The sequence below is a fragment of the Aptenodytes patagonicus genome, chromosome 7 (genome assembly GCF_965638725.1).
Source record: "Aptenodytes patagonicus chromosome 7, bAptPat1.pri.cur, whole genome shotgun sequence".
In the NCBI taxonomy this organism is placed as follows: Eukaryota; Metazoa; Chordata; class Aves; order Sphenisciformes; family Spheniscidae; genus Aptenodytes; species Aptenodytes patagonicus.
Genome location: NC_134955.1, coordinates 31,359,819 through 31,372,859, shown reverse-complemented (window position 1 = coordinate 31,372,859; position 13,041 = coordinate 31,359,819). Strand labels below are relative to the sequence as shown.

At 38.8% G+C, this 13,041-nt stretch overlaps 1 protein-coding gene across 3 annotated transcripts in view; it reads left to right on the top strand.

Annotated features, from left to right (window-relative positions):
* ZNF106 (zinc finger protein 106) overlaps positions 1-13,041 on the top strand; it is a 45,284-nt gene that overhangs the window by 13,952 nt on the left and 18,291 nt on the right. For 2 of the 3 annotated variants that reach the window (XM_076344677.1, XM_076344676.1), the window contains exons 4-10: positions 1,751-1,948; positions 4,180-6,279; positions 7,099-7,723; positions 8,627-8,696; positions 10,890-11,044; positions 11,139-11,199; positions 11,523-11,864. In XM_076344677.1, the coding sequence (XP_076200792.1) occupies positions 1,751-1,948; positions 4,180-6,279; positions 7,099-7,723; positions 8,627-8,696; positions 10,890-11,044; positions 11,139-11,199; positions 11,523-11,864 (3,551 nt within the window). The remainder of the gene's footprint in view (positions 1-1,750; positions 1,949-4,179; positions 6,280-7,098; positions 7,724-8,626; positions 8,697-10,889; positions 11,045-11,138; positions 11,200-11,522; positions 11,865-13,041) is intronic. The other variant, XM_076344678.1, reaches the window with a different exon arrangement.

The window sequence follows — 13,041 nt, the reverse complement described above, 5'->3', positions numbered from 1 at the left end:
ACCTTTTTCAGCAAGAAGCCAACTTTCTATTTGCAGTTTGCCTTGTGTGATGACCTAAGTTAAAAATAAGTCTTATTAGCAATGCATAGCTGTGCCATTTATGAGTGTGGAGAGGATTATTCCGATGGCATTAGTAAAATTTACTGATTGTACTTGGTTATCTTTATTGGGTTAATGAGATAGCCCAAAGTACAATATATAGTATCTAGGCTTTCAATATTTATTAGTGAGTGTGAAGTGTGCAAAATGAAGTACACCCCTCTCTGGAAAACACAGACTAAATTTGTAAGCTACAGACTTTGTAAATGAAATTTATCCAAATGTTTCATCTGAAATTAGTTAGGCTAAATAATTAAATGTAAAAAGTGTAACTTTTGTGAATTAGTCTATCTAAAATAAAATGCACTCTAGCTGTGCCTGAATGACTGCACTGGTTAAATATCTCAACTACATTAGAAGGAAAACCACAGATTTCCAGGATAAATAAAACATAGCTGCTGATACTCCATTAACCACTCTGATAAGGATGTTGGCTTAATATCTTGAGTGAAGGTGCATCTTTTGATCTTTTTCTCATTTTATTTTTAACTTTTCTCTAAAAAAACAAGGATTCATGTTTGTCTTTTTCCTTTGTGGATCCCATTTTTTTGACCCCAGTCATGAACTGTGTGTTGGTATTATAATGCTACTGTTACAAGACTTTGGTCTCAAGTGTGCCATGGGGATATGTAAATCTGCTTTTATGAATTAAATGGTAGAATTGAAGAAGGCATTGTGGAGGCTGGCAATAAGTCCCAACTTGGTCCCGCTGAGTTATTTGCAGTGGACTATGCTCTCATTAAGTTTTTTCTGACTTTTTAACTGGTGAACATATGTTCCTTGTTTAGGTTTATTATTAACAATGTATTTCCTTAACAGTGGAGTACTGAAAGGATTTGTCAGGAGAACAAATAAGGTATTTTTAGAAATCTGAATTTCGTAATAAAAAAAAGAAAAAAAAAAAAAAGAAAAAAAGTTGTAACCTTAATCCAGTATTCACTGAAACATGAGTAAAGCCATTTGTCTGACACAGCTGTCAACTTCCTCCAGCTGAAATAATTTCTGTATTTTTTAAGATAAGTCCTCCAAAGTAGAAAGCAGACCTCATGCACACTTGAACCAAATAAAGTACAGTGAACTGAAGACACCCTCCCATCACTCGCTGTGCTGTGGAGTCTTTGGATTCCAGGCAGCAGTCTCAGCTGTCCCAGTTTAGGTTATGTTGTATCGGGATTGGCTGTATCCATGTACTGCCTCCTCCCTTTTCTAAATTTCACTGGGGGAAGGCTCAAGGCAAGGATTAAATGTAGAAGCTGTCACCAGGCTTCCCCAGTGCAGCTGGCACCATGGATGGGCTTCAGAGCAGCTCCTGCTAGCTCTGTAAGCCTTCCACTCTGCCTCCTCGCTCACTATGTTTCCTCTGAAAAGATTTTGAGTACAACAATTCAAGAAGAATTCCTCCTCCCAGTTAACGCAGCTTTATTACCAAGTCTTTTACCTCTTGATTGTTGGAAAAAAATCTTTTAAAAACTGACCATCAAAAAAACTAGACCTTGAAAGAAAAAGCCAAAGAATTCAAGTAACTTAAATATACTGAGCAAAACCTAGTTGCCTTGAACGCAAGCACATTCAGAGGAAACAAAGTAAGGCCAGAGATACCTGCCATGCCTGTTGGCAGAGCTGAAAGTCCACCCTCTGCCTCTCTTCCTAGGGACAGCAATCATGAATGCCGGGTGTGCAGGGTGACACTGGTGGGTTTGTCAGCATATGCCAAGCACATCTCCAGCCAGCTGCACAAAGACAATGTTGATGCCCATGACAGAAAAGAGGAAGAGAAAGAAGAGGCAGAAGAAGAATACCTTGACAAAGAACTCATTCAACTAATTAAGCAAAGGAAGGAACGGAACCGGTGAGTTTTCCTTTCTCCTCTTAGGTGATAGAATTGCTTCTAACACAGTTGGGATACGCTCCTAGGGCTTAGGTGCTTATGAAACGTAAACTGCCTGTAGCTAGTGTACTTGTTAACGAGAACAATCCAGGAGACCTATGTGGATATTGTAGTTTCAACATGTAAAGGTGATTCTGCTGAATGTTCTTGTTCTGTTGATCTACTACTAGTAAGGAATAAAACTATTCTCCATTATGGATAAGAACAGTCCCCAGTGTGGAATCTTGTGTTTTGAGAGCCCTAATGTTTTTATTTTAATAATTGATACCCATTTAACTGAAAGGCTTAATAAATGTGACAGTAGTGCTAATATTGTTTGGGGTGGGAGCTGTCTATAGGAACGTGGCATTTTAGAAACTGTTGCTAAACATGCTTTGTTATAAAACTTTAATCTGACTTTTTAAAATGAATTGGCTTGTTCTGTCAATGTCACACTGAAATCCCATAATCCTTGAATGAAATTTCTTACCTGTTTTATCTTACTGCTTACCATTAGCTAAACATAATTCTAGTGGCTCACCATGAAATAGAAGGCTGCAGGGAGTAATAAGTATTGCCTTTTATCTTCCATGTGACTCTGCAAGTGTGCATTGCCAATATGATGTTCCAGTTGGGAATATATTGTTTGAATAGCTTTATGGCATGGCGATGGTATTAAAGGGGCATATGATTTTTGAAAGAAGCTTTTGCTTGCTGTGGCTAGAAATTTCAGTTAACGTCTCCAAGTGCACAAATCTGTGGAGATTATTTGGTTTTGACACCATTCTGTCATACTAGGCTGTTCCTATTATGTACTGCGCAATGGTTATGTTTTCATATTGGTCAATGTAGGTAGCAACTATGTCACTTTTCCTGGTTTTATGGTAAAGGAGTAATGCTGTCAGTACAGTGGTATTCTGAGGCAACTAAAATCTTAGGAAATCTCTTTGCTGGATGCCGGGTGGGGGGGGGGGGGGGGGGGGCGGAGAAAGTACATAGATTAAATTACTAATACTGCAAAATTGTTTCCATTAGATCATAATCCAGTTGAGTCAGCTCCTAGAACTTACAGTATCACTTAGACATTGTTTCTTTGAATTTTTGTCTTAGAGCTCACTTTATCTTATGCAGTAGCCCATTTCCCATTAGAGAGTAATTATTTGTGCATCTTTTAGCAAAACTGGAATGTGTTGAAAACTTAAAGGGTGGTACAATATGAATTTTCAGTTTACTCAAATCAATTGTTTCTGTGCAGTAGTGTGAAAGTTTTCTGTCTTGCTTGTCCAGGGATCTAGAATGAATGTATTCATGTAACGTCAGAAAGAAGCATTTCTGTATTCAGTTTTTGGAAAAACTTTTAATAAAATCTCCTCATTTGGTAGAATAAATACTTAGAACGTTTAGACTGCTAACCCTGTCGGTGTTGTAGCATTTATCTTTAAATGTACATGTGATAATTTACCACGTGTTCATGATAAGTTGCCAACTACAAGTACTATCCAAAGGGCAGTAGATCATGCTCATACAGACTCAGCATTGCATGCTGTGGATTGTTCAACTTTGTTGGTTAAAACAAGACAAAATATTTTTGTAACTGAAGTACAACTTCTGTGGATGTTTTATATCTGTGTTTTAACTTAAGCTTTATAAACTGAGACAGGATCTCAATTGTTTCCTCCAGTAAGTAGAATAACTGCTTTTCTCAGCCTAACTTTTTCCTTCTATTTTGTATTGATTCACTCTAGTTACACCACCTAACACCAACAGAATAGTGTTCAGAAAAAATAATCTCACTACTAATGAATTTTTTGTCTATCAAGATTACTCAAATTACAAAGATTATACAACAGAATAAAGCTTTCTTTTTGTTTGTTTCTTATTAGTCCAGTAACTAGTAAAGAGAAAGGAATATTCTCTTCTGAGTTAAACAGAAATATTTAAGAATTAGTCTATTGAACTGCTCTTGCACCAAATCAGTTGTTCTTGTAAGAACAGTTTTGAAAGATCATATTTAAGTAAAGATACAACATTAGTTTTGAAGGTCAAACACTACAGAAGCCTGAAGAGTAAGGCAGCTAAATAAGTTCTCTGTTTCTTTTTATTAAAAAAAAAAAAGTTTTCTTCCCAGTGCAAATAAAATGCATGAGGCTTGTGTGCTGTTGGATTTCAGTGGAACGGCATCAGAATGTAGGTTTTTCTCAATTGTTTTGTAGGCAAGCTGAACCAAGCTGTGCAAACCAAGAATTAGAATGTGATGATAGGAGAACACAGAGAAGGCGAGAAGAAAGAACTACTTACAAAGAAAGAGAAGCTTATGATCAGTCATCGTGGCATCATCATAACGCATTACAAAGGGACTGGAAGTGGGAAAAGGATGATTATATTAGTCCTAGACAAGGCAAATTTTCACACTCTCAGAGGAACCTTAATATAAACAGGCATTCAGGTGGCTCAAGGGGACGCTCTGGGTGGCACCAAAACGCTTCAGGAAGCTCTTCAAATCGGCATAACTATGGGAATTCTGGAAATGTTTGGCATCCAAGTGGGCGGGGAGGAGGAACATCAAATTGGCATCACAGTGCTAGGGAGAGAAATTCTACTTGGCACTCAGAAGGAACAGGTCATTTTTCTAGCTGGAATTTGAAGAGTTATGGAGGAAACTGGAAATCTAGTCCTCATGGTGCAAATGGCTGGAATTTTGGAAGCTCAGGAGATACATATTCGGTAGAGCCAATTAAATATAATAAGGAAAGATATGCATGGCAGCGGCAGGAGAAAGACATTGATGTTCCGCCATACAGAGATCGAAAAAATAGGAGTGACTTGCTTGATTTTACTAGTGATAAACTTCCTTCTGAGGGGGCGTTGGATTTTGGTACATCGAAGCAACCGGAAAGCAAAACTTCCAGAGCCAGTGGAAAAAGTGGCAGTCCTTCCAGAGATAAAATGTATCGCTGGACTCCTTACCCATCCCAGAAAGCTGCAGAGCAGCAACCACGGTCTGAAGATAATGTTTCTAAAACTCCGGATAAAATAGATTCTGTATTTATGCCTCTTACTGATTCTTCAATGAAAGGAAAAACTTGTGAAGCCAATGTTAGCCTTTCAAAACTTAAAAAATGGGAAGCATCTTCCCCTTCTAATGTAACCTCAGATCACCTTGATTCTTGCAAGGTAATGAAAGACACTTCCAGTGTTGAAAAGCCTGACAAAGATGATGGCAGAAGTAATAAGATGCCATCACTGAAATCCCCTCTTCTGAATATCACAGATATGAAGTTATCTTCCCCAAAGCAAGACACAAACAGTCTCTTAAAAAATATCAAGCTTCTGTTATCTTCAACTAGTGGTGAAGAGCAGAATCATTTGAATGCACTGAACTTGGAAACAAACAGTTTCTCCTCTTACTCATTGAAGCTGCATGGTGCATGTGCTGGTAACTTACACGACAACAAAGATGTGCTTGCTAGCAATCTTGGGGAGCCTGTTAATAACTTAAGTGAAGCAGAACAAAACCCCAAAGATGTTCAGTCCAACCATTCCTTGCAAAATGCTCCCTTAAGCTCTTGCAAGGATACAAGTGACCAGAATAGGGAAGAAACTGGGAAAGCATCGCCAAAGAATGAGTTCAGACTAGATTCTTTAGAAGATGTGAGCGATGATGATTTAACAGGAAGTGAGAAGTCAGAAGCAAGAGTTGAAAAGTTGGGTTCTTCTGTTAGTCCTTGTTTACCCTGTAACACTCCAGAAGGTAAACCTGCCACCTCTGAAAAGGAAGATGATGAAAAGCCAGCTGCTTCAAATATCGCTTCTGCTGATCTAAAAGATTCTACATTTCAGATGGAATCCACAGTTTCTCCATCAAGCAGTCAGGACCATTTGCATGTGGATTTGAAAACCTCCTCACAGGATGGAGAAGGGGATGAAGAGCGTGTCAAGTCACATGATCACTTTGAAATGGAAGGTTTTGAAAATCCTTCAGATCATGAGCTGCAAAAAGGAGGAAGCCAGTCACTAGGCCTTCTTCTTCCTGATTTAAGCAAACTTGGCCTCCCTGCCTCTCTGCAAAGAGACCTGACACGACATATTAGTCTGAAGAGCAAAGTCGGGACACATCTTCCAGAGCCCAATCTCAATAATGCACGGCGCATTCGGAATGTGAGTGGCCATCGGAGAAGTGAGACTGAGAAGGAGTCGGGGCTTAAACCCACCCTCAGGCAGATTCTTAGTGCCTCTCGCCGAAATGTAAACTGGGATCAAGTCATCCAGCAGGTAACCAAGAAGAAACAGGAACTTGGCAAAGGTTTACCAAGGTTGGTAGCTTTCAGATCTAATCATGACTCTGTGTGTGTGTGTTGAGGGGGGAGGGTTGTTTTTCTCCAAATCTGAAATGAATTCCAGAATCCTAAAAGTAAGACTTCAGAATGAAGCTTGCTATACCACGATCTTTTGCGTATACAAATAATTTTGAGTTTGTATGATTGCTTGTGTGGATGTCTATCCATAGGTAAGTAATAGTAGTCTGCTGCTCAGAAAAGATTCTGATCAGTTCATAATCGTTGCTTAATATCTGAATATGGACACTAGCAATATATTTGCTTTTCAAGTTCTAAGCGGAAGAATGTAAAAATGCAATCAGGATGTAAACAGTGCTGTGACAGTTGCTTATTTCTTCATTTATTCAGGAGTGCAAGAAATGCTTGCATTGCTGCAGGCAGAATAAATGCTCCCTCTTCCATTTGTTAATCTTTTAATCTGATACGCAGTTTGGTTTTGTGTTTAGAGGAAGCAGTTTTATAATACTCCACTTTTGAAACTTTCTTTAAACCTGAAGTTTTTGAAGCATCTTGAAAAGATGTCATATTTGCTTATTCCTAACTTGGTTTGGAATAATTATAACAACATGATTTCTGACTTGGAAATCATGCTGTCAGTTCTTAGCCATTAAATCTGATTTTGTGATACACAAAAGATATTCCATTGCCAGATGAGACAGAAAGCACAGAATACCAGTGTAATGAGTTGCCAGATCTCTTAAAGCAGTAATGTGCATTTGGGGAAGGGGGAGGCTTTTTTCTAGATTTAGCTCGCTTGTTACATGTGTATTTATTTTTCTTTTTATCTTGTTAAAGGTTTGGCATAGAAATGGTGCCTCTTGTTCAAAATGAGCAAGAGGGTCTAGAACTCGGTGAAGAATCTGATCTGTCTACTCTGGAAGGATTCCAGTGGGAAGGGATTTCCTTAGCAGTGCCTGGCTCAGCCAGAAAACGTAGCTTTTCTGAAAGCAGTGTCATTGCAGACAGAAATCCTTCTGCGTATAGCTTCTTCAGTGAACAAGCCAAAATAAATGAAAGTGGGCAAAGGCAAATAACTGCAGCCAGCCACTCACATCACATAACATCGGGGTATGAGGCAAGCACTGACATTGAGGCTGACTTGAAACGGGAGACATCTTCTCTTCCTTTGTCGACATTTATGTCTGAAAGAACTGAGACTAGTGGAAGGAGACACAGCCTACAGGCCACCTCTGAGGTCACAAGCCTCACAAAACAAGACCAGGAGAGCTCAGAGAAGAGAACACCTCTTCTCGAAAAACAAAATGTACTAGAAATCTCAGAAGAAAATTGTCCAGCTTCAAATAATGCTTCACTTCTTGCAGTGTCTAATAACATAGATGCAGCTACAGACAGTAGCTGCACATCTGGTACTGAGCAGAATGACAGCCAAGGAATTGGAAAGAAACGAAGAGCAACTGGAGTAAGTGTGCAATTTTGTCCAGCTTTGGTGCACTAAAAAATGTTTTTTCCCTGTCAATGGTCATTCAACCTTAGAATGAACTCCGCAAGGAGGACTTTCTCCATTTGATTGTCTTATACATTGATAGCCTCAAACTAATTTGCTTGTTTGACTTAATTTTCTTTAAGAATCTTTTCCATTTCTGCCTTCCTAGTGTAGGACTTCGGCTTAATCTTTTTTTAATTAGTAGGAATGGCAAATGCTCTTTAATTTTTATTTGGTAACTGGCATGCTATGCTGGTAAACAAGAGCTATTAAAATACTTCCGTGGAAGTATTTGGTGTTGTAGCAAGGATCTTGGTGTTTCAAACAAATGGAAGCTAGACTGTAGTAGAAATTTGTTTTCCTTAGATGTTCCTGGTTTTGAGGTCAAGCAAGGAAAGACAACCCTTTTTACAAAATTATATACTTAAAATGATATCCTTAAGTCTGAATTTGTTTTGCTGTCCTGTCTTGGACTTACCCAAAGGGGGAAAAAAATGTTTCTGATCAAAATCCTCAAAATGGTTTTGTTATATGCAGAAGCGATAATTTTAATTCCTCACTGATTTAATCCTCTAGACCTTCAACTAAAACTGTAGAGCAGAAAATCTGACCCAAGTGTGGTCTTAAACATCTGAGCAAGTAGAAGGCTGTCAGCTTATTTAATACTTCTTCCTAGTTGAGATGAAAACATGGCACTCACTTTGTTGCCCTCTCTCTTTAAAGGGCAGAGGGAAGGATGAGTTATACAAGAATGTGCAAAATTAATTGTATATTCTTCTCTGTGGGTACAAGTAATGGTTGAAAAGACGGTGGGTGTTTGACTTTTTGATTTAGGCAAAATTGCTCTTGTAACTTGTTAATAAATGATTTTACTTGCAGGAGGGATCTTCTCCTGAAATCCCTAGTCTAGAAAGAAAGAATAAGAGAAGAAAAATCAAAGGTAAAAAAGGTGAGTGAGTATCATACATATGTGCATCTAATATAGAGGTTGTAAATACCTAGTAATATTTTTGACTTGGCTAAAATGGTAGTTCCTTAATGTTACTTTGGTGCTTCTTGGGCTCTTACTGAAGATGGTGGACTGCTCTCAGGTATGCAACACATTCTTCTCTGAAGAGTCCCATCTTAATTTGTCAGAAGTTATTTCTAAGAGAAGGCTTTGTGCCTCTTTTCTGTCTGCAGTTCATGTTCCTGGTTGCACAGATGGGACCTTTGCTTTCCCCTGCTCAGGGAAGAGAGGTTTGTTGCCTCTTCGGATGGAAGTTCTGAAGGGAGAAGCACCCATCACACCCTTCTAATTCAGCCATGCAGCTTTCCCTTTCTACTTCTGGGTGGTCTCACCAGAAAACTTGTACTCTGCATAACTTGGGCTGTGTTCTGTTTTTGACATCTCTGTCAATACTTTTTATCTTTTGACTCCTCCTTCCCTGTCCTTAATGGAAATGAATGTGGAATGCCTCATTCCTTCCTGCTCCTGACGAAAGAAAACTCTTATTCTGGCATTAGACAGGTCTTTCTCAAACATGCTGTCCTGATTTCTGCTGGGACAGAGTTAATTTTCTTCCTAGTAGTTGGTACAGTGCTGTGTTTTGGATTTAGCATGAGAATAATGTGATAACACACTGATGTTTTAGTTGTTGCTAAGCAGTGTTTATACTAAGTCAAGGACTTTTCAGTTTCCCATACTCTGCAAGCCAGGAGGTGCACAAGAAGCTGGGAGGGAGCACAGCCAGGACAGCTGACCCAAACTGGCCAAAGGGACATTCCATACCATATGACGTCATGCTCAGTATATAAGCTGAGGGGAGTTGGCTGGGGGGCAGCGATTGCTGCTCGAGGACTGGCTGGGTGTTGGTCAGCGGGTGGTGAGCAATTGCATCACCTGTTTTTTTTTCCCCCTGTGTTCTCTCTCTCTCTCTCCCCCTCCCCCCCCTTACAATTTTTTATTATTATTATTGTTCTATTATTTCAAGTATTAAACTGTTCTTATCTCAACCCACAAGTTTTCTTACTTTTGCTCTTCCGATTCTCTCCACCATCCCACCAGGGGGGGAGGGTGAGCAAGCAGCTGTGTGGTGCTTAGTTGCCAACTGAGGTTAAACCATGACACATGCCTAACACATCCACATCACTGCGTATCAAAATTGACCACCTGTGATTTAGGGAGAATATTTTCTTTGGGAACTAAATCATTGCATCACCATCTGGGAGCTCTGGGGTCCGGAAGATAGGTTTCAAATGTTCCATTTTTGGTTTTTTAATTATTTATTTACATTAGGAGTTGTTCGGAATGCAGGGCAATTAATATGGATCTTCTTGTGGGAACTAATATTTCACTAATTGAAAAGGTGGAGGTTTTTATCAGTCTCTGTCTTCAATGACTAGTATCTATTATGGAGACTAATAACACATTCAACTTGGTAAAATCTCTCTTTCCCATTACTTTGCTTCAGCATCATCATTACTGTAGTAGATCTACTAAAGGAAACTATAACCTGAATGAAACTAAGCACAAACTGAAACTTAATTCACTTGGAGAATCTCTGTAATGCCAGAGGACTTTAGAAAGGAGTATAGGAGGATCTTTTACTGAGTACAGTGCTCAGACTCTTTCACAAGAGATTGCAAACATGAGTCTCACAGCCCAAAATCATCCTGGATAGTAAATGATTTTTTTATCATTGGGTGGTTCTTCTCTTAAGCTGCCTTTCCTTGGCCTCTGGATTAACTGAATAATTTAAATCTTGTTTAGGTTAAATTTGCCTTTGTCTTTTTGATTACATTAATGGAATGTGTGTATTTGTACTTTATGTACGCATGTTCTTCAACAAAAGATCTTTGTGGAAGAGGATGACTTTGTTCAACTAAATTAAATCAGAGCTGGCAAAGCTATGATGGAAATAAAGTTACTAGAGTCAAGGTTGAGATCCTGTAAAGAGGAATACTCGACTTTGCTCCTCTTTCATGTAGATGTTCCTGTGCATAGGTATTCCTTTTCAGCTTCTTGTATGAATATTGATGCTTGACCTAATTTACGTGACTTTTACATTCTGAGGTGGCAGTATTTATTGAGATATCATGTGTAATGTATTTTAATGTATTGTCAGGTACAATTATACTCTAAATTTTGTTTCTTTTTCAGAACGTTCTCAGGTAGACCAGTTGTTGGCTATATCGCTGAGGGAAGAAGAGTTAAGCAAGTCCCTGCATAGTGTGGACAGCAGTCTCTTGCAGGCTAGAGCTGCCTTGCAGGCTGCATATGTTGAGGTTCAACGGTTCCTTGTATTAAAGCAACAGGTAACTGTGGGCTTTTGAGACTGTCTGAACTAGAAGCTAGCAGCCTGAAAAACTGCCTTAAGTAGGACTGATTTAAACCACAACTGTTTTGCAGATAACCATGGAAATGAGTACGCTGAGAAGTCAGAGAATCCAGATCTTGCAGGGGCTACAAGGTATGAGATACCATAAAACTACAGCAGTGGAATGCTGACTCTCATGTTCTTTGAACTCAGCATCTTGTAAAAATTGCATTTAACTTGAATTCACTCATTTAAAATGTACAATAAAATTGTAGGCTTTCAATATTGAAGTCTATTGTGCAAGTGTGAGCTGTGGTCTTTGGTAGTGCCATCTAGTGGCTTTTTTACAAATTTTTCTCTTTCTTGCCTGTGTGTCCACAAGAAATGAGCTCTTGGCACCACTAAATTTTATTGTAAGATGTGAATATTTTTGTTCTGGTTTTTTTTTTTTCCTCTCTCTCCTCTTTTGCCATTAGAAACGTATGAACCTTCTGAACTGTCAGAGCAAATTTCCTGCAGTGTCTTAAGTGAGAGAAGAAATAGCAAATCTCAGATAGCAGCTGACTTAATTCCTGCAGGCTCCTTTCTGCCCCTTTTGGACACTTTGTCATCTTCTGTAGCTCCACTGGGAGCTTCTGTTCATGTAAACATGCCATCACCATTCCAGTCTTCTGGCATCACACCTGCCACTCCTCCTGACTCCTCAGTACAAGTTAAACGGGAACCTCTGTCTCCAAAAGGCTCAGAAGAAAATGTGAATTCTGTACTCCAGAGCTCTCCATGTGCTTCACGAGCAGAAGAGGTAGAGCAGAAGGATGGTATGTGTGGCTTCTCTTTGTTTTAAGAGAACTAGCTTTAAGAAAATAAGGGAAATATTTTTTTTTTTCCCTGGAATAATGTAAGTTGGGTCTCAAACCTGCAGCCTGTTGTGCAGGGGTGAACTCCCATTAACTTGTGTAGGACTTTGTCAACTTAATAGTCTTAGAAACTGGGACCTTCTTTACAACACATCCAAATGGATTCCACGTTTTTGAAATTGTTAAGCACATGCAAATTGTAGTCATATGCACATACAGGTTTCTAGTTTTCATGTTTGTTCTATTTTTAAAGTAATTTGAAGGTTACATCTTCTCAGAATAATTTAGTTAATAAAAAAAACCCAAACCTTAAAACCTCCCCTGTAATTTCTGTCTTTTACTCTGCATCATTTAACGGGCATTGGTAGCTGAAAATCTGCCTATAAAGGAAAAATGCACGCCTGAAGATCTCTCTTAAAAAAATTATGACCAACTACGTTAAGAGTATTCTGTGTTCTTGGGCCCTGCTGGATAAGCACAAAGAGTATAATTTGTGATATTAAAAATAACAATCCGTCTTCTCCCCGTTCCATCTCTCGAAATCCCACTGGTCTGGAGATGCTCATTCAAAGTTCATGCAATCTTATTTGTGATTTCAGTAAACAATTTACTGTAAGAAGGATGTTAGGCACTGTTCACTCATGTGAGGGGAGTGGGAGTGAGTAGGGGAGGGCTACCAATGAAGGTATGTGTTCATTTTTGTCTGGAGGAGAAACCGCTGAGTTAACTGAACTACTAATGTGAGAGCTACTGCTTCAGAAAAATGAGATCTTAACGGCTATAGCTGAAATTGCTAACTCTTTATTTAGACAGTTTAAAACCCCTAAAACTCATGTACTGTAGCCTGTGGTCAAAGGCTTAAATGCTATTGGTACTTTCCACTGCAACTTGCTACTGTGACTGAAGGTACAAACTGAACATTAAAAGCTCAATCATCCTTTACTTTCCTAAGAGCCTGTGAAGTCAAGCAGGGTGACTCTAATGACAGTTGTTTGTCTGCCATAACAATGTCACTTACCCAAACCCTTAACTTAGATAATTTGAGATAAAGATTCATAAGTAAGATCCTTGTTAAAGATAAATATAGCCAACACAATTTTTTTTTCCTTCATCTGAAGTGGAAAATAGTATTGGTAAA